The sequence below is a fragment of the Drosophila erecta genome, unplaced genomic scaffold, assembly GCF_003286155.1.
Source record: "Drosophila erecta strain 14021-0224.00,06,07 unplaced genomic scaffold, DereRS2 tig00000055-arrow-pilon, whole genome shotgun sequence".
NCBI classification, from domain to species: Eukaryota; Metazoa; Arthropoda; class Insecta; order Diptera; family Drosophilidae; genus Drosophila; species Drosophila erecta.
In genome coordinates, this window is record NW_020825200.1 from 21,605,779 (window position 1) to 21,633,445 (window position 27,667).

At 41.2% G+C, this 27,667-nt stretch overlaps 1 protein-coding gene across 2 annotated transcripts in view; it reads left to right on the forward strand.

Moving 5' to 3' along the window:
- Positions 1 to 17,065: 17,065 nt before the first annotated feature.
- Positions 17,066 to 27,667, forward strand: part of LOC26526662 (dynein beta chain, ciliary) — a 505,182-nt gene continuing 494,580 nt past the window's right edge. The window contains exons 1-2 of one of the 2 annotated variants that reach the window (XM_026979208.1): positions 17,066 to 17,113; positions 17,169 to 17,267. In XM_026979208.1, the coding sequence (XP_026835009.1) occupies positions 17,084 to 17,113; positions 17,169 to 17,267 (129 nt within the window). In that variant the 5' untranslated portion in view covers positions 17,066 to 17,083. The remainder of the gene's footprint in view (positions 17,114 to 17,168; positions 17,268 to 27,667) is intronic. The other variant, XM_026979207.1, reaches the window with a different exon arrangement.

The window sequence follows — 27,667 nt, forward strand, 5'->3', positions numbered from 1 at the left end:
TCTAGGTGCTGTATTATCACAGGATCGTAAACCCGTCTGTTACGCTAGCCGAACTCTCAATGAACATGAACTTAATTATTCAGCAATAGAAAAAGAACTTTTAGCTATTGTCTGGGCCACAAAATACTTCAGGTCCTATCTTTTTGGTCGAAAATTTCAGATCCTTAGTGATCATCAACCTTTAGTTTGGCTCGATAATATCAAGGAACCAAACATGAAACTCCAAAGATGGAAAATCAAACTAAATGAGTTTGATTACCATATAAAATATGTACCAGGAAAAGAAAACCATGTCGCCGACGCACTTTCACGTGTAAAAATAGAAAACTTCTAAAGACCAATAAACTACTATAATAGACAAATAGAATTTGTCAAAGACGACAATAACAATACAGAAATAAGAAAATATTTTCATAAAACAAAACTAAAAATCCATTATAAAGAAATGACAAGCGCATATGCAAAATAGTTGATAAAAGAATATTTGTGTACAAATAATAGCGTAATTTATTTGCATAATGAAATAGATTTCCTTACATTTCAAAATGCCTTTTTAGAAATTGTCAGTCCGAACAACATAACTAAAGTTATGAGAGCAACCAGTAAATTAATAGATATTGAACATATTCAGAATTTAAAGAAGTAATAATAAAAACCCACAGAGAACTCTTACATCCAGGTATAGAAAAACAAACCAAAATTTTTAAAGAAAAATATTACTACCCAGACTATCAAAAGTTAATACAGAACATTATCAACGAATGTGAAGTATGTAACATATGCAAAACAGAACATAGAGACACTAAATTAAATTACGAGTTAACGCCAGAAATTTTCAATCCTAGAGAAAAATATGTTTTCGATTTTTATTTAATCGATAATAAAACATTCCTGTCATGTATTGACGTTTATTCCAAATATGCCGCCTTAATTGAAGTCAGCTCTAGGGATTGGCTCGAAGCAAAAAGAGCTCTACTTAAAATTTTTAATGAAATGGGAAAACCGTCCGAAATAAAAGCCGATAAAGACTCAGAATTTATGTGTGCTGCATTACATTTATGGCTAAAGTCCGAAAATGTTCACATTAACGTCACAACAAGTAAAAATGGAATTTCTGACATTGAGAGATTTCATAAAACTGTCAACGAAAAGTTAAGAATTATAAGCACTGAGTCCGACCCAGAGAATAAAATAACAAAATTTGAAACCCTACTCTATGTTTATAACCATAAAATCAGATCAGAACTTTGTGATTCCGTCTTATCGCAACGCAGCGTAGCAGTCAGCGGTTTCCTAAGGTCTTATCGCTGCAGCACTGCAGTTATATTTCGTGTTTTGTTTTGATTCTTGATTTTCTTTTGTATTGCGATCCGCTGGCTGCTACGCTGCGTTGCGATAAGACGGAATCACAAAGTTAGACCTCCGTTGGTCATAGGAGATGATCTTCACTGCGTGACGATGATGATGCTTGCGTTTTCGGATTCCCTCCCAAATATCATAATCTGTCTCTATATCTTCGAATCTCTTCCTAAATTCGCCACAAAATGTGTTCCAATCGAAATTTGGATTGTTTCGATGAAACTTCCAATACCAATCGCTTGCTTTTCCTGCAAACAGAAGGTACAGATGGTCGCATAAAAGTCCATAATCTTTACCTAGATTTTGTTTAGTGAGTGAGCATATCCTGTAAATGAATTCATCTATCCTGATGCTTGTTTTGCTACCGTCGAACTTTAATCCCCATTTTTGAATGATTCCTGATACTTTTTCCGGACTAACATATGAGCTTGCATTGCTCCTGTTTCCGCCTCTTTCTTCTACATTATTGTCTAAATTCTGAGAATACCGATTTTGATTGGAATTGTTCCTGCTCAAATCTGTATTTGGTTGGACATTGTCAAGGGGTGGAATTTGTATGAGTGGGCTGAGATAATTGTAAGTTGTCTAAATGACTTTTAATAGATGTCTCTATAGTCTTCCCTAAATAAGAGGTAAGGTTATCCATGAGTTGAGCCTGTTGTTGGCTAACAGTAAACTGTATAAAGTTCATCAACTCTGGTTGAGTACTAAGAGCCATACTGGAATTCGTTGGAGGTTCTGTTAAGATCCTATCCAAATTTCTTCTGTAAGTATTTCTGGTAGACACTCCTCGTCTAGGAGGTGTACCTCGGATCCTGCCTGATCTGGTATTTCTCCTTAATGGGAAAATATCATTATTATCTTGACATTCGCTTACGCCGGATGTGCCAGCTGTTGCAGCATCTAATTCAGCGAACAGAGTGTTATTAGAGTGAGATAAATTCGATTCGTTGCAATCTGCATTGCAAATTGGACATGTTTGTGTACTTTTTAAGTGGTTTATAATGCACTTTTTATGAAATGTATGCCTGCACGATGTTGTTGCTGACAAAACGGTTGGTGCTAAGATTTCTTTACATATGACACAGCTATTTTCAACGCCTTGTGAAACTTCAACTGCATTACCTGCACTATTCTTGGCTGCCATAATATTGTTGTTAAGATATGTTGTAATTATTTGGTTTGTCTTTCTTTATGTCGATCACTTCTATCAGAATCTTAGTTGTATCTCTATTTGTTAGTGGATTGTAGCTGGTCTATTGCCTCATGCTTTTATTTACTTGAAAATCGGACAATATACGGACTTATGAAGTGTAAGTATAATGTATTCCAGAAAAATCAAATTGTAAATAAAGTTGAGTAAAGAAACGTATGGTGATGAGCTTCTGTGGATTCGAAACAGTTCCACTTGGTCGATCAATTCTCTTTCAAATTGAATCGCATGTTCCTAAGTTTTACTATCCCTTCCAATTAGATGCTCTCAATCCAATATGTTAATTTATTGGAATTAGTTATATTGTGTTTTAACTGTGGATGGATTACTTTAGAGCTTTTCGAGCTTCACATCTGAGCCGAAAATGTATAGTACTTGTCGTGCTCCACTCGTTGGGCTTCAAAAATGTGTAGTGTATTTTCTCGGGCCCCACACGTTGGGCGCCAAAAAATGTGTAGTGTACGTAGTTCGATAGATTTTTAACTAGTTGGTCTTTTAATAGTGGGTGGTAATTACTAATAAAGAGGACCTTGTACTTCCTTCGCTAGGGATGCGCACTCTTGCTATGCTCGGGTCTAGCTCGCCGTAGGTCGGGGATCTTTTAGCTTAGGATAGTACGAACGCTTCTACATTTTAATAAGTGCGTCTTACTCATAAACAATATTCAAAACTGGACTACCGATTAATAAAAGAAATGGCTTTATATTGATACTAATGATACACGCCGACACGTGTGAAGATAAGCTACAGATTCCGATAAGTATTGAGAATTCTGGATGTCAATGATTCCCTAAGTCTTTACCCTCCCTACCATGACAATGCTACTTAAAATATTTACATTGTCCCTTGGCCAAGTTCAAAATAACTCTACCACATATTTAAGAAAGTGTTCAACATAAGTACTCGACAAACCATTAGATCTATTTATTCACAATTCATTATTTTTCAATATATCTTCAATCATAATTCCATTTATATAAATTCAGTTTAATAAACGTTTCCATTAAATCTCTTTTACAAACTAACAAATTTTAATCTACGCATAATTATCCTAGTCATTCTCTAACTCTTCATTTTTGCTTATATTCAATGGGTAAAATAAAGTATATAAAAGTAAAGTATAAAGCAAATATATATAAGTACTTGAATATAAAATTAGCAAATATAGTTATATAATCTTTAGTCAAATGCAGATATTATTTTATTTAGACGTTCGAGTGGCATTTGGTTAGAATTTTAATATAGGTAATTCAAAATAATAATGTTTTTATCATTGTTGTTGTAGTACTCACGACCTTAAATATCCACTCCATGATGTGCGTAAAGTTGGGCCCAAGTTCACGTTGAAATTGTCGAGCTGTAGGTCAAACTTTAAAGGTTCTAATTTAAATTCCTATCCAAATGCCAAAAGTTCCGTCAATCTGCTAGTATTTAATTCATTATAAATCGCAATACAAAAGAAAATCAAGAATCAAAACAAAACACGAAATATAACTGCAGTGCTGCAGCGATAAGACCTTAGGAAACCGCTGGCTGCTACGCTGCGTTGCGATAAGACGGAATCACAAAGTTAGACCTCCGTTGGTCATAGGAGATGATCTTCACTGCGTGACGATGATGATGTTCAAATATAATTAAATCTGCTCCGGTCGTCTAAACTTCTGCATAGCTGAATAACCTGGATGAACTCTAGCCTTCCAATATATTTGGCCAGTTATCATTCGGCAGGTGGCCGGTTGCGTAACTTGTTGCTGAAGGTTATGTCGCCTCGTGGCCTCTTCTTGGAGCGGCGGGGTTTTGAACCATGAGCTGATGCGGGGGTCGACGAGACGGGGGGTAGTCGGCTGTAGAGCAACCAAATGCTCTTATATAGGCCTGGCCTACCTTACGCATTGGGGTCGAATCTCTTTGCCACTTTCACACAAATCGCACACGTAAATTTATTGCAATATCCCACTCTTGTTTTATGAGATTGGATATATATATATTATATTTCCACGTGTATGTGAAGTTTAAATGGGCAGCGTCAAAAATTGTGAGCGTTCGCCACGACGTTTTATCCGATAATGATTTAAGCTCTGGGAAGCTGCATGCTGGTGGTCGCTGTAATAGCTTTTCGTTCCCTAACTGTATAATCGTACGATCTGTCCTGATTGGTCTAAGACAATTCTCTCGCTTTTTGTTTTATACAAAAGCTGCTATAATTTAGGGCGAGGGTGTCTTGAAGAGTTGTTGCAGTGTAAAGTTAAGTTGGTCACTACAAATGTAGAAGGAGTCAAGGGCAACCAGATCAAACGGGAAATAATGGACCTTGGACCCGAGCAAAGCGGAGAGACCGTGAACTAACGGTACTGCGCTGGACCTTGGGCTCAAGCTGGCCAAGGGCACAGAGATCGAACGGTAACGGTGCGGACTTTGGACAAGCACAAAGAGGACGCACCGTGAACTAACGGGACCTAGGTTGGACCTTGTACCCAAGCGGGTCGTGCGCAAAACGGGGAAATAACGGGATCCCTGCGAGGGACAGAGGGACGACAGAGAGTCAGCTACATACGCGGAGGTCATAGGTGCGAGCGGTTAATCGACAATCAGTCAGGGAGAATACGAGAGAGTTCGCAAGGAGCTGTGCCCGGAACAAAAGAATTTGCAGTGAGAACGCGAGCGGCGCAGGAGGACGGTCCCCGAGAGTAGAAAGAAGGCGCGATCAGGAGGGACAGTGGAGTCATTGGTCGGTCAAGGTGGTCCGGACTCACGGACGATACACCTTCCCACCATAACATTGTACGCCCCATTCGAGACGACACGGGTGCGAAGCAAAGGAAGGACAACGGGAGAGCGACACCGCGCAGAAGAAAGGCGAGAACCAGGAATATGTCATTAAGGAAATCTGCAATAAAGCTGTTACATTCTAAACTCTGTCTTCTCTTTGGTCGGGCAATCACACAAATCATAAATTTGGTGGGACGAACACACAAACTCTCTGAGCTAGCCGTTACAACTCAAGCTGGAGGGCTTGGTCGAGGAAATGCGGAAGACGCTGTCCGAGTTCATCGAACAGATGGTAGACGAGGCCGAAACGGTTGCCGTACTGGAGGCTCTACAAAATATGTACGGGAAGAGACCGGCCGTAGAGGTGAAAGTCACCGGCGTTGAGGGACTGGTGAGGAGCCTCGATTTCACCAGCATGATGGAAGCCAGCGGAGGCAGATCCGAAAGGCAGGAGGGCAGTCATGAACGGCGGGAAAACAGCCGTTCGAGGAGAGAGAGTCGGGAGGCCAGCCGGTATCGTCGGGATACCACAAAAGCAGCCCCCCAAGATTACGCAAAGTTGGCGAAACAGGTGCGAGAGTGGAGTTTCCGGTACGACGGGCACGAAAAGCCGTTGGAATTCCTGGAGCAGGTGGAGTGGTCAGCGATGACGTATGGGCTGGACATCAACCAGAACTGCTGAAGGGCAGGGCCTTAAAGTGGTTCATTGCCAACAACAGGTTCTGGAAGACATGGGCAGAGTTCATTGAGAGCTTCCAAGAATTCTTCCTGCGCAGAGGCTTCATGGCAAAGCTGGCGGACCAGGTCAGGCAGAGGAAGCAGCGACATGGCGAATGCTTCAAGGACTACATGGTGGACATGCAGACTGTCATGAGACCCTTGGGGTTGTCGCAGAGAGAGATACTGGAGCGGGTAAAGGAAAACAGCACCCCAGCCCTGCGCATGTTTGTTCGTCCGTACGAGTGCCGGCGAGTTCGAAGAGCTGGACATCCAAAGGGAACGGTTCGAGCTGGAGCGGACTCACAGGCCTCGCCACCAGCGGGATTTTCCAAGAGGGTAGCAGAACGCGGTGTGCAGGAGGTGCCAGGAGGACACCACGGGTCCGTCGAGCCACGACACCAACGGGCGGGGGCCGGACTCGGTGCGGCGGGGGTTTGTATTAAACCCGGCGCAAGCCTGCCAGGATCATTGGACCTGGGAGTGCCGGAACCGACCGATCAGTTTTTGCTGAATTTGCGGGAGGCTCGGCCCGAGCACCGTCGAGTGCAATCAGGCTTCGCAAGGTGCCGCCCCTCAAAATTAATGGGCAAACTGAAGGCGGAGGAAAGGTAACTGTCCGCCACAGTCCTTATAGATGGAGTGGAAGTTAAGGCCACGATAGACACCGGAGCCACGGCTAGTTTCATCAGCGAAGAGCTGGCGGACATGGTGCGGGCGTCGGGAGAGGTCGTACCCACGACGAGAGAAGTGCGGATGGCGGATGGTCGGTACGAGGAGGTCACATCGCTGATCGAGGTGGATATTGGACTTGGAGAGAGGACCGTACGGATGCAGCTGCTGATCCTCCACAACATAATCGACGCTCTAGTGTTGGGATGGGATTTCCTAATGAGAGTGGGAGCAAGGATGGAGTGCGCGGGACTGAGCGTCACGATTCCAGCGGATCCGGCGGTTAAAAGCAGGCCGCACGAGAGACTGTCAGTAGCGGTCGTGGAGAAGGTGACGGAATTCGCGGAGAACGATGTCGACGACTTCCTGCGGTCGGAGTTGGCCAGGTTAGCAGGAGTACAAGGGACATCAACGATAGCGGTGCATAAAATAACAATGAAAGACGATCAACCGGTCAAGCAGCGTTACTATCCGAAGAACCCGAAGATGCAGGTGGAAATTGACGCCAAGGTCGACGAATTGTTACAAAAAGGATGCATCGAGCCGTCGAGGAACCCATACAGCTCACCAATAGTGATGGTGAAAAAGAAGACGGGTCAATGGAGGTTGTGTGTGGATTCTCGCCAGATAAACGCAAGGTCCGTAAAGGACGCGTACCCAATGCTAATAATAAACTACATACTGGACCAGTTAAGGGAGGCGAAGTACATAAGCAGCCGGGATTTGAAGGACGGGTACTGGCAGATTCGGTTGGAGGCTGAAAGCCAGCAGTATACGACATTTACAGTGCCGGGAAAGGGACTGTTTCAGTGAAAGGTAATGCCATTCGGACTGCACTCCGCGTAGGCAACGATCCAGCGGGCGTTCGACCAGGTAATAGGACCCGAGATGATGCCGCACGCCTTCGCATATCAGGACGATATCATAGTGATCGGACGGACGCTGCAAGAGCATATACGCAATTTGAAGGAAGTTTTCCGGAGCCTGCGGAAGGCAAACCTGAAAGTAAATGCGGATAAGTGCAAATTCTTCAGAAAGGAGCTGCAATACTTGGGCCACCGAGTGACGGATCAAGGCATTGGGACGGACGCGGAAAAGGTAGCGCAGCTGAAGCCCCCAGGAAAGGTGAAGGAGCTGAGGCAGTATTTTTTTATTCTGCAACGGAAAAAGAATGCTTAGCAATAGTATGGGAAACATATAGGAAATTGAGACCGTATATGGAGATTTCGAAGTCATATTGTTGAAGTTCCAGTGCCCATCTTGCGAGTCTTCCGGACTGGCTCTCGATGCTATTTAGCCATTTCAAGGCCATGTGATCCGTTATCACTTTAAAATGGTAGCCCTCCAGGTACGGTCTCAAATTCCAAACGGCCCATACTATCGCTAAAAATTCTTTTCCCGTTGCAGAATAATTCCTTTCCGCTGAACTCAGCGTTCTACTGGAGTATCACCCGCTCGCCTTGATCGGAATGTTGTCTGAGGATCGCGCCAAGCCCATAGTCGCTAGACGACTGCAACACCAACGTCTTCGAGAAATCCGGGCATGCAAGGATTGGGTCGGCGACCAGCCTGGCATTGACGGCCTCAAATGCTTTTTGGTGAGCGTCCGTCCACGCCCACCTTGCCTGCTTCTTGAGGAGCCCATTCAGTGGTTGTACCAGCGTCGCAAATTCGGGTCTGTACCATGACGCCACTCCCAGGTACTGCCTCAGCTCCTTCACGTTTCCTGGGGGCTTCAGCTGCGCTACCTTTTCCGCGTCCGTCCCAATGCCTTTATCCGTCACTCGGTGGCCCAAGTATTGCAGCTCCTTTCTGAAGAATTTGCACTTATCCGCATTTACTTTCAGGTTTGCCTTCCGCAGGCTCCGGAAAACTTCCTTCAAATTGCGTATATGCTCTTGCAGCGTCCGTCCGATCACTATGATATCGTCCTGATATGCGAAGGCGTGCGGCATCATCTCGGGTCCTATTACCTGGTCGAACGCCCGCTGGATCGTTGCCTACGCGGAGTGCAGTCCGAATGGCATTACCTTTCACTGAAACAGTCCCTTTCCCGGCACTGTAAATGTCGTATACTGCTGGCTTTCCGCCTCCAACCGAATCTGCCAGTACCCGTACTTCAAATCCCGGCTGCTTATGTTCTTCGCCCCCCTTAACTGGTCCAGTATGCAGTTTATTATTAGAATTGGGTACGCGTCCTTTACGGATCTTGCGTTTATCTGGCGAGAATCCACACACAACCTCCATTGACCCGTCTTCTTTTTCACCATCACTATTGGTGAGCTGTATGGGCTCCTCGACGGCTCGATGCATCCTTTTTGTAACAATTCGTCGACCTTGGCGTCAATTTCCACCTGCATCTTCGGGTTCTTCGGATAGTAACGCTGCTTGACCGGTTGATCGTCTTTCATTGTTATTTTATGCACCGCTATCGTTGATGTCCCTTGTACTCCTGCTAACCTGGCCAACTCCCTGCATCCGTACGGTCCTCTCTCCAAGTCCAATATCCACCTCGATCAGCGATGTGACCTCCTCGTACCGTCCATCCGCCATCCGCACTTCTCTCGTCGTGGGTACGACCTCTCCCGACGTCCGCACCATGTCCGCCAGCTCTTCGCTGATGAAACTAGCCGTGCTGACCACTCCACCTGCTCCAGGAATTCCAACGGCTTTTCGTGCCCGTCGTACCGGAAACTCCACTCTCGCACCTGTTTCGCCAACTTTGCGTAATCTTGGGGGCTGGTTTTGTGGTATCCCGACGATCCCGGCTGGCCTCCCGACTCTCTCTCCTCGAACGGCTGTTTTCCCGCCGTTCATGACTGCCCTCCTGCCTTTCGGATCTGCCTCCGCTGGCCTCCATCATGCTGGTGAAATCGAGGCTCCTCACCAGTCCCTCAACGCCGGTGACTTTCACCTCTACGGCCGGTCTCTTCCCGTACATCTTTTGTAGAGCCTCCAGTACGGCAACCGTTTCGGCCTCGTCTACCATCTGTTCGATGAACTCGGACAGCGTCTCCGCATTTCCTCGACCAAGCCCTCCAGCTTGATCCCTAGAGCGCTCGCTATGGCGCGAAAGTCGTCCTTTTTCAGGCTGTACAGCCACGACTTCTTCATATTATTCTCTGTTCTTTTGGCCAGGACAATCACGGTTGGGCGCCAGATGTAACGAACTGTTTTCCTTCAGTTTTGCTCGCTACGAGTTGTAACGGCTAGCTCAGAGAGTTTGTGTGTTCGTCCCACAAAATTTATGATTTGTGTGATTGCCCGACCAAAGAGAAGACAGAGTTTAGATTGTAACAGCTTTATTGCAGATTTCCTTAATGACAGATTCCTGGTTCTCGCCGTTCTTCTGCGCGCTCCCGTTGTCCTTCCTTTGCTTCACACCCGTGTCGACTCGAATGGGGCGTAGGATGTTATGGTGGGAAGGTGTATCGTCCGTGAGTCCGGACCACCTTGACCGGCCAATGACTGCGCTGACCCTTCTGACCGTGCTAAGTTCCTGTGCGCTGCCGTCGTTGTCCTGCGGTGTCCTCGACCGCGGTCCCGTGTTTAGGCTTGGGACTTAGGATGTTATGGTGGGGAGGTGTATCGTCCGTGAGTCCGGACCACCTTGACCGACCAATGACTCCACTGACCCTCCTGATCGCGCCTTGTTTCTACTCTCGCGTTTTCACTGCAAATTCACTCGTTCCGGGCACAGCCCCTTGCGAACTTTCGCGTATTCTCCCTGTCTGATTGTCGATTAACCGCTCGCACCTATGACCTCCGCGTACCAGTCAGGCGACTGGTGACAGCAGATCTCCAAGCACTCGCCCCTCAATGGAGTACCGACTTCACATAATCGATCGTAGTACCAACGTAAAGTCATCTCACTCCTACCTGTTTCGATAATCAAGGAAATGCATCGTCGCAAAGACGACTTCAAACTCTACGCGGCCAACGACTCTATAATTGATACCTACGGCACGCTAAATCTAACCTTTGGTCTCAACCTACGTCGTTGCGAACGTCCAATCAGTAATCATCGGAGCAGATTTCCTCACGCACCACGGCCTCATCCTCGACCTCAAAAGTAAACGCCTTATGGATCCCTCAAAAGCTGTTTCGACCAAAACTCTACAACGTTTCTACGTTGCAATTTCCAGCGTGCAAATTTCCAGTAGAATAGATCGCCCGTACTCCAATCTTCTTAGTCGCTTTGTGCAGATCACACACCCTAATGTGCCTTTAGCAACCCGCATTCATAATGAGGTTGCGCATTACATTCAGACAACTTGCCCACCTGTTTTCTAAAAGCCAAGACGGCGAAAAATTAAAAGGTGCACGGGATTTCGATCTCTTACTGCAGCAAGGAGTGATTCGTCCCTCCAGCAGCCAATGGGCCAGTCCTATTCATTTGGCACCCAAGAAGAGCAACGAATGGCGTACTACTGGTGATCATCGCAAACTTAATGCTTCCACTATTTCAGATCGCTACCCGTGGGGAAGACATTCTTCAACGTCTGCATGTATGCTCGGTTTTCTCCACAATCGATTTGGTGCGTGCCTACCACCAGATCCCAGTCGCACCAGATGATATTCCGAAAACAGCCGTCACTACACCGTTCGGCCTTTTCGAGTTCGTCGGCATGCCACCCGGACTGCGCAATGCAGCGCAAACCTTCCAGCGCCACATGGACAACCTGCTTCGTGACTTTCCATTCTTAGGATGCTATATGGACGACAACATCGTGTTCTCCACAACGCATGAGGAGCATTTGAGGCACCTCCAGACAATCTTTGAGATTTTGCAGAGGAACCACCTACAAATTAACCCTCAAAAGTGCCAATTTGGTAAAATTGAGGTAATTTTCTTAGGGTTTGTAGTGTACGTAGCTCGACAGATTTTAACTAGTTGGTCTTTTAATAGTGGGTGGTAATTACTAATAAAGAGGACCTTGTACTTCCTTCGCTAGGGATGCGCACTCTTGCTATGCTCGGGTCTAGCTCGCCGTAGGTCGGGGTTCTCTTTGCTTAGGATAGTACGAAACGCTACTACATTTTAATAAGTGCGTCTTACTCATAAACAATATTCAAAACTGGACTATCGATTAATAAAAGAAATGGCTTTATATTGATACTACTGATACACGCCGACACGTGTGAAGATAAGCTACAGATTCTGATAAGTATTGGGAATTTTGGATGTTAATAATTCCCTAAGTCTTTACCCTCCCTACCATGACAATGCTACTTAAAATATTTACATTGTCCCTTGGCCAAGTTCAAAATAACTCTACCACATATTTAAGAAAGTGTTCAACATAAGTACTCGACAAACCATTAAATCTATTTATTCTCATTTCAATATATCTTCAATTATAGTTCCATTTATATAAATTCAGTTTAGTAAGCAGTTCCATTAAATCTCTTTTACAAACTAACAAATTTTAACCTACGCATAATTATCCTAGTCATTCTCTAACTCTTCATTTCCGTTTATATTTAGTGAGTAAAATAAAGTATATAAAAGTAAAGTATAAAGGAAATAGTCATAAGTAATTGAATATAAAATTAGCAAATATAGTTACATAATCTTCAGTCAAATGCAGATCTTATTTTATTTAGACGTTCGAGTGGCATTTTGTAGAATTTTAATATAGGTAATTCATAATAAGGTTTTTTATCATTGTTGTTTGGTAGTACTCACGACCTTAAATATCCACTCCATGATGTGCGTAAAGTTGGGCCCAAGTTCACGTTGACATTGTCGAGCTGTAGGTAAAATTTTAAAGGTTCTAATTTAAGTTCCTATTCAAATGCCAAAAGTTCCGTCAATCTGCGAGTATTTAATTCATTATTAATTGCTATACAAACGAAAATCAAGAATCAAAACAAAACACGAAATGTAACTGCAGCACTGCAGCGATAAGACCTTAGGAAACCGCTGGCTGCAACGCTGCGCCGCGATAAGACGGAATCACAAAGTAAGACATCTGTTGGTCATAGGAGATGATCTTCCTTGCGTTACGTTGATGATGTCCAAATATAATTAAATCTGATCCGGTCGTCTAAACTGCTGCACAGCTGAATAAAATGGATGAGTTCTAGCCTTCCAATATATTTGGCCAGTTATCATTCGGCAGGTGGCCGGTTGCGTCACTTGTTGGCTGAAGGTTATGTCGCCTCGTGGCCTCTCCTTGGAGCGAACTGGGTTTAAACCATGAGCTGATGCTGTTTTTATGCGATTGGATATATATAATTAAATTATATTCCACGTGTGTATGAAGTTTAGTTGGGCAGCGTCAAAAATTGGCAACGTTTGGCGGCCCATCGGGGTTTTCTCGCGGAAACTATCTCCGGCAGAGCAAGGCTATTTTCGCTGGTTTCATCCATTTCAAGCACATTCTAGAGGGTCGTCCATTCATCATCCAAACCGAGGATAAACCACTAAAATACGCTTTCAGGCAGAAAGCAAGCAAAGCATCGCTTCGACAACTCCGCCAATTGAATTTTATCTTCCAATACTCAACGGAGATTGTGTACAATCCCGGGGAAAACAACGCAGTGGCAGACACCTCTCATGCATCAACACCATAAGCATGCCGTCTAGCTTCAGTGCTCAAGCGATATTCGAGGCCCAACAAGCCGACGATGAAATGGCTGAGCTTCCTCGAACCACATCCCTTATTCTACAAGTAAGGAACATCGACAACCTAGACATCTGGTGTGACATCTCGGATGGACGCGAGCGGCAATATTTACCCAAAAGTCTGAGACGCCAAGCTTTGGATGCAGTACATGGATTGGCGCATCCCAGCGGCCGTACAACTGCAAAGTTACTTAAGCAGCAGGTTTGTCTGGCCAGGAATTAACCGTGTTGTCACCCTCTGGTCCCGACAGTGCGTTCCTTGCCAGCGGGCCAAAATCCATCGCCACACACGCAGCCCGGTGGAAAAGATCGATGTCCCTGACAATCGTTTCGAGCACATTCACGTCGATCTGATTGAGCTTCCCACTATCTGTAACTTACGCTACTGTCTTACCATCATCGACCGCTTTAGCAGATGGCCTGCAGCTATTCCACTATCCAACATTTATTTATACATTACATTATACATTCATTATACATTCCAATTTGATTTATACATTAAGTATTTGAAAGGATAGAATGAGATAGAATAAGATAGAATGCTATAGTCGAGTTCCCCGACTATCAGATACCCGTTACTCAGCTAGTGGAAGTGCTAACGAGAAATTTCAAAATTTCAAAAAAACATACAACTTTTTTAAAAGTGTTGGCGTGAGAGAGTTTTGTGCGATTTGTGGCCGTTAGAGTGGGCGTGGCAAAAAGTATTTTGGCAAAACTTTAAAAAAATAAAAAAGTGAAAAAATATTATATTTTTAATAAGGGTGGGCGTGACAGTTTCGGGCGGTTGGTGGGCGTTGGAGTGGGCGTGGCAACATTTGGACAAACAAACAAACTTGCGCTGCCGGTTTGTCTCTGGAAGCTGCATGCTTAATCTCCACACTCTAGCTTTTTTAGATCGTGAGATCGAGGGGCTTGCAGAGTACTAGTAATTATCTCAGTGTATTTAAGAAGTAAGCGTGTATTTGTAGAGAACAGTAGAACTAATAAAGAAGCACTATTGCGACTCTGTCTAAGCTTTAGATTCTGGCTGTTTAATGTGTGAATCTTCAAGTTCTTATGATCTTAAAACAAGCTCGAAGTGATCGGGGCTGTGAGCATTATTATTTATGAATAATTAACTCCAACTTAACTGATTTGCGATAACTTAACAACCTTTTAGAAGAGAGAGGCATGTATGAAGAAATAAACCTTACAAGTACAACTACCCAAAAGCCAAATATCTCCAAAGAGCCAAAAAAGTTGTTTAATCACAATAATAACCTGATTTATAATAATATCAGAAGATATCCAACACCCCAAAAATTTATCGAACACCACTAATTAATAATCCATATCCAGCCCCTAAATTATAACTACCATCCCACACATTGTCACCCCAATTCCAACAATAATTTTCAACCAAGCCGACATGACAATTTTTAACATCCGTCCAACATGCATTTGAGCAGAATAGATTTAGACAACAACCACAATATAAAAGTCAACAATCAGTACCTAATTCGAGTTCCCATGTGTCCAAACAACCAATAAAGCGATCAAAGCGAATACCAAGATTCTCATTCATACCAGCAATGGACCGCTCATTGTCAATAAATGTATGATTATACCTATACATTTTGTTCCCAGCACCAACAGAATTTAACTCTGTAAACTACGACCTCTTATTAGAAAAAAAACTTTTGGCAGATGGAAAAGCAACAAGAAGATAGCGCGATCAATTGGTGACTCTTTGCAATAACAAATACGAATTAATCGAATGCAAAGCAGCCAAGAAATGAGTCACTTTCAATATGAAACCATGCTCACACCATGCTCAGACAACCTAGAAATAATTCACTCCGTGAATTCATACCACGTACAATCTAGCCATTTATTCCAAATTATGCAGTTACCCACAGGCTTATGACCAAGAGGTCGAATGCAAAATACAAAATATGACAAATCAGGGTATTATACGTGCCAGTAACTTACCTTACAATAGCCCAATTTCTTAAGTCCCAAAGAAACAAATTGCACCAGGCAAACAGAAATTCCGAATTTTAATAGACCACAGAAAATTAGGCGAAATCACAGTGGGAGACAGACAGAAAATCCCTAAAAAATTCCGAACAGGGACGAAATTTTAGGAAACCTACCCAAATGCAACTACTTCACAACTATAGACTTATCAAAGGGTGCCCACCAGATCGAAATGGATACAGATTAAGTTTCACAGACAGCCTTTTCCACCAAGCATAGTCATTAAGAATACTAGCGCATGCATGAATGATTATCTGTACATCCCCGACATAATTGTACATCCCCGGAAGAACAAATACAATCCCTCGGACTATTTTTCGAAACACTGGCAAAAGCTAACCTTGACAAGTGTGCGTTCTTAAAGCAGGATACCACATTTTTATGTCACGTCCTTACACCAGACAGCATAAAACCAAACCCTGATAAAATTAAAGCTATTCAAAAATATCCAATTCACACTTAACCAAAAGAAGTAAAAGCTTTTCCTGGACTGACAGGATACTACCGTAAGTTCATTCCAAACTTTGCAGACGTAGCTAAAAGCATGACGAAAAATATAAAAAATTTATTTTTTGTGTTATTGACACTACCAACCCAAAATATGACTCGGCACTCAAAAAGTTAATAAATCTAATATCAGAGAACCCCTTTACCGCACAAAACTGTCACGCCCACACTTTTGAAAAATGTTTTTAAAATTTCTATAGATTTGCCAAAACAAGTTTTGCCACGCCCACAAACCGCCCAAACCTGTCACGCTAACAATTTTTAAAAATGTTTTGATATTTTTTCATTATTGAATATATCTTGTAAATGTCAATAGATTTACCAAAAAACTTTTTAACACGACCACTCTAGCGCTCACAAAAAAAAACTCACAAGCCCACAAAAATTTTTAATTTTAATTAATTTTTTTTTAATTATACTTCGTATATTTACTTCGTATAGTATACTTCGTTGAAAAGTATGTAACTGGCAGAAAGAAACGTTTCCGACCATATAAAGTGTATATATTCTTGATATCCGTCCGTAATTCCGTATGAACACCTCGATCTCAGGAACTACAAAAGCTAGAATGTTGAGGTTAAGCATGCAGTTTTTATTTTTTTTCGTTTTTCGAGAGAGCAGCAAAACTGCTTAGGACAAGCTTTAAGATTTGAATGGCTAAGTGACGTTGCCAAAGAATTGTTTATAAGAACGGTTACTGCGCATGCAGTATGAAAACGATTAAGTGCTTTATTGTTTACTGTTCTTTGAAATAATTTAATTGGCCGGTTTGGGTGGCATAAATACGTCACTATATATATTATTGATCAGGAGCAATAGCCACGCCTACACTTTTGAATTTATTGTTCATTATTTTTAGTTTATTATTTTTTTCTCTAAGTTTTAGATCCTTAGCGAACTTACCTGTGGCGTTTGATGTTTTGATTACGGCCATTTTTAGATGCATCCACTTAGTAGCCATTTCTTCATTAATTACTTCGAGGTTGAGAGTTGTCATGGTCCTCATAATGGCTCTGTAAATGACATGTACTTTTCTGGACTCTTTCCTTTTCAGTACCTCTATAAACGTTGTTTAGGTAGCAACTCTGTGCCTAGGAGCAAATGAATTTGTTGTCATATGTGAAATCAGATTTAATAATTGAAATCATATATCTAAGCTACTGAACACAAATTATCAAAAGAAAATTTAAATCACAATGGCAGACGAAAAGGAAAAGAAGGAGCCGGTAAGTATGTTCTAGACATTCAACTTTTAAGTCTAATTGGCAAAGCATTTTGCAGATCGACAACCGCCCAGAGTTTTTCTGGAACTATCTAACGAAGACAATGCGTCTTAAGTTGGATAAGTGGACTAAAATGATATCAACAAACGAGTTTAGGGTGAGTTCCTATTTCAAATATTAATTTAATTTGTATCTTCACGTAATTGTAGTAGACTCATGTTAGATAATAATGAACAGTGAGTCTAGCAGGTTCCATTTAGTCGATTGATAACACTTTTGAATTTTGTTCACACTATAAACTAATGCGTACACTTAATGAGTTCAATTCGGGTGTTTGAATCTAACTGACTCGCTACTGCGAGGGCATTGCCTTTTATTCATTCTTACATAGGTTCTTATCATCTAATTATATAATGCAGCGCTTGTAAGACGCTGCAGTCTGCGTTGGTCAATGCAGCTGAGGTTTATCTCAAATCTATGTTTGAAGCCTATGACCGCGCTAGTCACCTCCCGCGTGATCATATCTCTTGACACTTCGGCAATAGACCACTGCAACCGTACTTATCTGTAGTTGCCACTTATGCTGTCCCGTGACATGTTTATTGCAGCCCTTAAATAGAACATATTTATAGATTGTCTACTTATCATGTCTAAACACATGTTTAGACATTCTCCGGGGGGGAAAAATGTACGGCCAGTAGTCGTCTATCATTTATGCGTTCCAGCTCCAGCTGGTTTTGCTTCGCTAACAGGAAGTTGACAGATCTTGTTTAGCGATCTTTTTACTTCCCCATCGCTTGTTTTAACCGTGACTACCCGGACTTTATCATCTTGTCCTTTAGTCGTACTAATGATTCTTCCCATTGGCCATCTTGCAGGGTGAGTGTTCTCATGTTTTATAAGAACCCTCTGTCCCTCCTTCAGATTTGGCTTTTCTTGGCGCCATTTGGTTCGCTTTTGCAATGACACCAGATACTCCTCTTTCCATTTCTTCCAAAAATCACCTCTGATGCGTTGAATCAGCTTCCATTTATCCAATTCCCAAAAGCGTTTCAGTTCCTTTAGATTTATTGATGTAGTGGCACTTATAATTTTTTGCTTTGCTGCTCGAGTTATATTTCCGGACACAATCCCTCCAAATTTGGTTTTTTGTCCCAAGATTCCATTCACGGTTTTTATTTTCTCCATCATAATCAGGGGAAATAGATCCACACCTATCACCATGTCAATTCTGCTTGGCTCGTTGAATCGTGGATCTGCTAGCCTGTAGCCCTTCCACTCTTTGTTGATATCAATATCAAACTTTTTGCTGGGAAGGGCTCTATGGAGTGTTGGTAAAACCAATGCTTCCGTTGATGCTTTGAAGCTGCTTGGAATTTTTGGTTTGATCGTCAGGTGGACACTATTTTTTGATAGTTGAGTAGTCTGGGAGATACCTTCGACCTCTATAGTACTCCTTACTCTGGGAATCCTTAATATTTGTGCTGCTTCCTCTGAAATCAACGTCTTCTGGGATCCACCGTCAATAAGCGCCCTCAACTCGTTGTAACCTCCAGCTTTGTTTTTCACTAAAAGAACAGCTGTAGCCAATAGTGTGTCTTGGCCTTGCTTAAGGCTATTGCTGTTGATACAGCGTTTTGTGTCTTCATGCAGAAGGCTGTTGTGTCTTTTGGAGCATCGATTGCATGTAATTTCCTTTCTGCAGTCGATAGCATTATGCTTTCCAAAGCATCTAAAGCACATGTTGTTCTTTTGAACGAATTCTTTTCTTTTTTCGATTGATTGTGCTCTGAATTTGAGACACTTTATCATATCGTGGCCATCCTTAGAGCAAAAGGCACACGATCTAACTTGCACTTTTCTTGTAGCAAGCTGAGCGGTATTTTTGGTAATGGCGCTTACTGAGTTATATTGTTGCTCAATAAACTCCAGTACATCTTGTAAGGACTGTATAGCTCTTGCCTTTTTTACATGCTGTTCATACAGCTGCAAGGCTTCTGGCGAAAATTTCCGCAGCAGAATTTCTGCTTAAATTACGTCAGCAGAGCTTCCTATTTTTCCTTTTTGCTTTATGATGAATATGCTCTCGGTCGCAGTATCCAAAAACTTCCCTAAATTTTTCTCATCATGGGGCAGCAAGCACTCCAATTCCATTAATTTGTTGAAGTGTTGGGAGAATATTTTTCTGCTATTCTCATAGCGTTTGCAGATAAGCTCCCACGCTGCTGCATAGCTAGCTGCTGATCCCGTTATCAAATGGCTAACCATCATTTGAGCTTCTCCTTTTAAGCAGGCTCTTAAATATCCCAGCTTCCTTGTGTTGCTGAGCTCCTTCCTGCTGTCTATTAGTTCAGAGAACAGCTCGTAAAATGTTGGCCATTCCTTCGCATTTCCATTGAACGTTGGAAGGTCCACTTTTGGGAGTTCTGGCACGTCGCAGTTGGAACTTTTGAACTGTTCCAACTTCATTTGAAGTACCATCTCTAGTGCGGCAACTTCAGATTGCAGAATGTCTGCCTCATCTTGATCAAAGACAGTTCTGTCATACTTGTTTTCAAGCAGTTTCAGTGTGTCCGTCACATTGGACCAATGACTTTTCATCATTGCCAGCTGCTTGACTAGTTCAATCTCACTTGAACTATCCAGGGTTTCGTAGATTAGGCTCATCTGTTGCCTCACCCTGTCCGCTCTTCTATCCACTAGTTGAACCAGATTATCAACTGGACTGGAGTTCCGAGCTGATGCGCTATCAGATAATTTTGATCCACTTGGAATATTTATTTCTTCAAGTGTTTCTACCTTTAATTGCGACTCCTTGTAGGCCTTAACAGCATCCATAGTTTTAATAAATATTTTATCATTAAAATATTGATGATCGCCAACTCCCAATTTTACCAGGGCATTGTTGTTAGTAGTAAATCGAACTACCAATGCTTCTATTGCTGGTATAGATGCCTTTTCCTTGATTGCTTGCAGTATTTTGTTCTGCAGCTCTCCTTGGTCTTGCATCAATTTCACAGATCTTTCCGACAACATGTTGGGAAAACAATCACTGTGACTTTTTTGTGCTTTCTGCTTATATTCTTTGGCGTGATCCGTTGGAGGATTTTTTGATTGGTCGCCCAGTTGACCTAGCTGTGCCTCGACTCACAGCTGATTGATCAGCCAAGGAAAAGCAAGAACACAATGTTTCACCTTATAGTCCTAGTACTTTAAGGCGTGGTCTTTTATTCTGTGTTTCTTACCACTGGTGGGGGAAACAACAGAATCACTCGAATAACCTTGCTCTTTTTACTTTGAAGCGCTGGTTTTTTTCTTCTGTTTTTCTTACCACTGGTGGGGGAAAACAACAGAATTTCTCGAAGGACCAAAATGTAAAATTCACAATTGCTGATGTATGGCCTCAACACGCCTTACCACAATTTATAATGGTACACAAAGCAACCTTTAACTATAGACTATAAGGTGCTTGTTTTATTTAAAAACATAAAAGATTCTTTTGTATCATTTTGCTTTTTATATTTATACTCTGTTCCTTACCTTTGGTAGGGGGATACAAGAGTCAATTATTTTTGCTACCTTTAGCTGCAAGATTAACTTAGCAATGCTTAAAGGAGCTGGCCTTTCTCTGAATCCCTTACCATATAGGGGGAAACTGCAGAGTCGAATCCGGCTCGAAGGACCAAAATGTTCACACTATAAACTAATGCGTACACTTAATGAGTTCAATTCGGGTGTTTGAATCTAACTGACTCGCTACTGCGAGGGCATCGCCTTTTATTCATTCTTACATAGGTTCTTATCATCTAAATATATAATGCAGCGCTTGTAAGACGCTGCAGTCTGCGTTGGTCAATGCAGCTGAGGTTTATCTCAAATCTATGTTTGAAGCCTATGACCGCGCTAGTCACCTCCCGCGTGATCATATCTCTTGACACTTCGGCAATAGACCACTGCAACCGTACTTATCTGTAGTTGCCACTTATGCTGTCCAGTGACATGTTTATTGCAGCCCTTAAATAGAACATATTTATAGATTGTCTACTTATCATGTCTAAACACATGTTTAGACAATTTAGTTTGATGTTTCTTTATTAAAGGGGTAGCAGAGAGGGTACTGCTCCCTTTGAAAAATAAATGTTGAATGTATCTAAAAATCAAATCGGTCGCGGGTTCGCTGCCCGCAGAAGCTGGCAGCGGCCAGACTGCTTATGTGTATGTATGAATCACATTATACATTCGAGGCATGTCTGTCTTCTTCTGCGATCGAAAACTCAGTGACCGGTAACAGTGTTGCAATAACGCGTAGAACCTAAGTCTACACGCAATACCAACACAGTTTGGAGACTTATTTCACTCCACACACATCAATACCAACACACATAATGTAACTTTTCTAAATTCCTGGTGTTACGAGGACTGACTGGTTTGACAGCCCTTTTTAATAATTAATATCAAATTAGTACAAACGATATTGTATAATTCTTATTTAATTTATTAACGACTTCGTTTATTATACATACAGCATTAGTTAAGTGCGCTTGGTATGTAAGTGTCGCGAGAGACCGATTTGAACAAAAACGAAGAACGAAAATGTATGTGTTTGTATGTATATATATGTATGTATGTATGTTATATATATACCGAAAGCGCGGCACTTGAAACTAGCTGTATGGTATGCAAACCAAGCATATGTGATCCACTATGCACTTCTCAAAATTTTGTATTTAACTTTTGAAACACGTGTACAAAAGAATTTTTTAAAAATGTTTGAGTTTTTTGTTCGCTTAGAGCCTTTACATTGAATATGCACAAAGCGTTTTTTAATAATTATTAAAAACGATATTTTAATAATTAACCGAACCGAAAATTAGTGGTGTATCACGTCGGGGTCACCAATGTTACGAGGACTGACTGGTTTGACAGCCCTTTTTAATCATTAATATCAAATTAGTACAAACGATATTGTATAATTCTTATTTAATTTATTAACGATTTGGTTTATTATACATACAGCGTTGGTTAAGTGCGCTTAGAATGTAAGTGTCGCGAGATACCGATTAGAACAAATCGAAGAGCGACTTACGACTGACTTGAAGAGTCCAAAGCAAAAGCGTAAGAAGCTGAGCATGCGCAAAAGCTCGTTAAAGAAGAAAGCGATAATAACATAGTGAGATAATTGAAAGCTAATATGTGCAAGAAGTGACCGATTACAGTGGGCAAGAAAGATTATTTGAAAATGTGATTTACGTTAAAGTTTAAATTGGCAAAAGTATAAATGTTTTAGAGAAATTAAATAGATCGCTAGTTCTGCTCCCGACACCTGGTTAATCCCATTCTTAACGGAAATATATCTATCTCGCTATCCCGCTCGCGACCAAACTAAGTTTGACAGGAACTTAACAGTTATTTGCCACGCTTCCAAGAGGAGGAGAATGCGTACTCAATGAATATGCAAAACGAAATAAGCAAACACAAAGTAACAGAAACGGTCGTTATATTTGTCTGCGACACGGCCTTCCGGACCCTGCACACGTCCTCGTGTGTTTCCGATTAAAAACACATTCTCTTTTCTTAATTCATTAACATTATTATTATTTTATATCTTTATTATTAAAGAAAATTGAGAGATTTCTTTCAAATTTCATTTTTTAGTTTATCATTGAATTTTAAGCCCTGAGATCCGGATTACCACCAACTTTTATTCGTTTACATTCTTATTTCAATACATTCATTTATACATTTAATATACATTCATTTATACATTCAATACATTCAGTTTATCAAACTGCACACAGCTTACAACTCGACAAACAGGCCAACATACATGGCACACAGTTGACGCAATCTATAGGCCGGCCAACTAACCAACACCAGATCGTTTCCGGAATTCGAACTAATCTGCCACAAAATGGCGAACCCATAACTCGGGCAGCCATCTGAAGGGAATGTCGTTTCCCGTACCGATCCGAAGGTTTACAAAATCTTAATCAATTTCAAGATCAATTTATTTTTAAGTAGAACATGGACACCAACCTTGTGTCTCACAACAGTAGCTTTATTCTTGTCAAATCATTCTTTATCAATTTTGGCATTTTTTTCCATGTTACATTTTGCTATTTCACTAACCTTTTCAATATCGACAGTTATAAACCTATCGTTGTCTACGATAGCAAAACTACGACCTTGATCAACGATCAATCGAGAAGGAACACCAAATAAAGATATTAAAGACCTTACTGCCTTAATGCAACTTATCTAGCTTTATGGTATGGGATAAATAGACAAATATGGTAAATGCGTCTATTAGCACTATTATATATTCCTTCTGATCATTTTTGCCGCTAAGTTTTGCTGTAATATCGGCATGAACTGTATTCCACGGGATGTCAATCTTAGGAATGGGATGCAGTTCGGCTTGCATTTTGCAAGATGGAGGCTTTGAACATATTTGGACATTTTATCAAACCAATAAAACTCGTACAACTCGTTTTATCCCATCCAAGGTGCATGATTGATTCGTGGACATTGTTGACAGCGGACCACCTAAGCCTAGCTTTGAGATTATAGGCAGACAACGGAGCTTTAGAAACAATAGAAGCAGTTTCTTCGTCTCTTTGCTGTTCAGCCAACAATCAGATATTTCTGTCAAAGTGATATGCTTTTCGACTATACCTGCCTAAGTCCTAACACTTTCTGGAACTGGACTCCGAGACAGAAAGTCAACATGGGTGAACATACGTTCACCAGGGGTATACTCAATATTAAAATCAAAACTTTGCATGTACGACCACCACCTATGGATCCTGTGATTTAACCCTATTTTTGTACGGAAGGCTTTAGGCGAATTGCAATCGGTGAACACAACGAAATGACGGCCATGCAAGTAATGACGGAAATGTTTTATGGAGTTGTATTCGGCAAGAGTGTACGTAGTTCGACAGATTTTTAACTAGTTGGTCTTTTAATAGTGGGTGGCAAATACTAATAAAGAGGACCTTGTACTTCCTTCGCTAGGGATGCACACTCTTGCTATGCTCGGGTCTAGCTCGCCGTAGGTCGGGGCTCTTTTAGCTTAGGATAGTACGAAACGCTACTACATTTTAATAAGTGCGTCTTACTCAAAAACAATATTCAAAACTGGACTATCGATTAATGAAAGAAATGGCTTTATATTGATACTACTGATACACGCCGATACGTGTGAAGATAAGCTACAGATTCTGGTAAGTATTGGGAATTTGGATGTTAATAATTCCCTAAGTCTACTTAAAATACTTACAGTGTCCCTTGGCCAAGTTCAAAATAACTCTACCACATATTTAAGAAAGTGTTCAACATAAGTACTCGACAAACCATTAAATCTATTTATTCTCATTTCAATATATCTTCAATTATAATTCCATTTATATAAATTCAGTTTAGTAAGCAGTTCCATTAAATCTTTTTTACAAACTAACAAATTTTAACCTACGCATAATTATCCTAGTCATTCTCTAACTCTTCATTTCCGTTTACATTTAGTGAGTAAAATAAAGTATTTAAAAGTAAAGTATAAAGGAAATAGTCATAAGTAATTCAATATAAAATTAGCAAATATAGTTACATAATCTTCAGTCAAATGCAGATCTTATTTTATTTAAACGTTCGAGTGTCATTTTGTAGAATTTTAATATAGGTAATTCATAATAGGGTTTTTTATCATTGTTGTTTGGTAGTACTCACGACTCCATAGTACTCCATGATGTGCGTAAAGTTGGCCCAAGTTCACGTTGACATTGTCGAGCTGTAGGTCAAACTTTAAAGGTTCTAATTTAAGTTCCTATTCAAATGGCAAAAGTTCCGTCAATCTGCGAGTATTTAATTCATTATTAATTGCAATACAAAAGAAAATCAAAACAAAACACGAAATGTAACTGCAGCACTGCAGCGATAAGACCTTAGGAAACCGCTGGCTGCTACACTGCGCTGCGATAAGACGGAATCACAAAGTTAGACCTCCGTTGGTCATATGAGATGATCTTCCTTGCGTAACGTTGATGATGTCCAAATATAATTAAGGCTGATCCGGTCGTCTAAACTTCTGCACAGCTGAATAATCTGGATGAGCTCTAGCCTTCCCATATATATTTAGCCAGTTATCATTCGGCAGGTGGCCAGTTACGTAACTTGTTGCTGAAGGTTATGTCGCCTCGTGGCCTCTTCTTGGAGCGAACGGGGTTTAAACCAGGAGCTGATGCGGAGGTCGACGAGACGGGGGGGTAGTCGGCTGTAGAACAACCTAATGCCCTTATATAGGCTTGGCCTTCCTTACGCCTTGGGGTCGAATCTCTTTGCCACTCTCACACAATCGCACACGGAAATTTATTGAAATATCCCACTCTTGTTTTTATGAGATTTGATATATATATATAACTAAATTATATTTCCACGTGTATGTGCAGTTAAATGGGCAGCGTCAAAAATTGTGAGCGTTCGCCACGAGGTTTAATCCGATAATGAATTAAGCTCTGGGAAGCTGCATGCCGGTGGTCGCTGCTATAGCTTTTCTTTTCCTAACTGTACAATCGTACGATCATATTATGTCCTGATTGGTCTAAGACAATTCTCTCACTTTTTGGGTTACACAAAAGCTGCTATAATTTAGGGCGAGGGTGTCTTGAAGAGTTATTGCAGTGTAAAGTTAAGTTGGTCACTACACCCACAGATAAGGGTAACGAGACTATTTCAAGGAAGCCTTATCTGAAGAAGCTCCTTGTTTTCTAGCTTGTATATCCTTCAAATGGAATACTCCTAATTTCTTTCCTCTCTCATCCTCTAATTAATAGTAGTACGAGCTACGTTTCTTATAAACTTTAGCTGGGATAAATACGGGTGCCAATTTACTACTGAATTTCTTTACGGCATTACTTTGCGTTTTGTTCCGTTCGCAGCGCGAATTTCGCCAGAACATTTTTTTACGTTGTTGTGTTTAAGGAAGTTGTGAGCAGCTAATCCGCCTACACAACTTTTTGTTGCTCCAGAATCTAATAAAGCCTTTGACCCTCTATATTGATGTCCGTATAAAGTCTTTGGTCAGAGCTAAGTACTACAGCGGAAAAAAGTTTCTGTCGGTCACAAGGAACCTTTTTCCAAAATTCTCTCAATCGGCTAGTGGATCGTCTGGGTTTTAAATGAGTCCCTATACTATCTACTTTACCAAATATTTCTCTACGCTTATTATTGTAATTTTGAATTCTTATATGTAAGGGTATAAAGGAAAAATGAATATCAGGTTGACCTAAAGGTTCTATCTCCTGAAATTCATGGGCTTCAGTGGTTGATTTTGACTTAGCAACTTCTGAATCTACGGATGTATCTTGTTGCTCAGAGAAACATCCTTTTGTCGGTTTCCCGGATTACAGTTTGGACAAGTCGGCTTGTACTTTTCTTTTAGTCGGCAACCGTAACAAAATATAATTCTTTTAGCCATACAATCATCGAATCTGTGGCCTTGTTTGTCACAATTCCAACAAGTTGTGGTATTTGAATTTGGTTTACCTCTTCACCTACTCTTACTAAACCTGTCTCCTCTTCTTCGGTGATTAATTCTGCCACGCAAGAGCGATAGTTTTGGCTTAAACGTCCTGAGATTGTTAAAAAACTGTTCGTGCCTGCGAACTTCGTATCGGAGTTGTGTTCTGTTTGGGATTTTAAGATGCAGCAACTCATGTGTTTTAACTGTGGATGGATTACTTGTCTTGGACTTGTCGAGCTTCACGTCTGAGCCAAAAATGTGTAGTACATTTCGGGTCTCACGTCTGGCTTCAAAAATGTGTAGTGTACGTAGTTCGACAGATTTTTAACTAGTTGGTCTTTTAATAGTGGGTTGTAATTACTTATAAAGAGGACCTTGTACTTCCTTCGCTAGGGATGCGCACTTTTGCTATGCTCGGGTCTAGCTCGCCGTAGGTCGGGGTTCTTTTAGCTTAGGATAGTACGAAACGCTACTACATTTTAATAAGTGCGTCTTACTCAAAAACAATATTTTAAACTGGACTATCGATTAATGAAATGACATTATATTGATACCACTGATACACGCCGACACGTGTGAAGATAAGGTACAGATTCTGATAAGTATTGGGAATTTGGATGTTAATAATTCCCTAAGTCTTTACCCTCCCTACCATGACAATGTTACTTAAAATATTTACATTGTCCCTTGGCCTAGTTCAAAATAACTCTACCACATATTTAAGAAAGTGTTCAACATAAGTACTCGACAAACCAATAAATCTATTTATTCACAATTCATTATTTTTGAATATATCTTCAATTATAATTCCATTTATATAAATTCAGTTTAGTAGGCAGTTCCATTAAATCTCTTTTACAAACTAACAAATTTTAACCTACGCATAATTATCCTAGTCATTCTCTAACTCTTCATTTCCGTTTTTATTTAGTGAGTAAAAAAAAGTATATAAAAGTAAAGTATAAAGCAAATAGTCATAAGTAATTGAATATAAAATTAGCAAATATAGTTTCATAATCTTCAGTCAAATGCAGATCTTA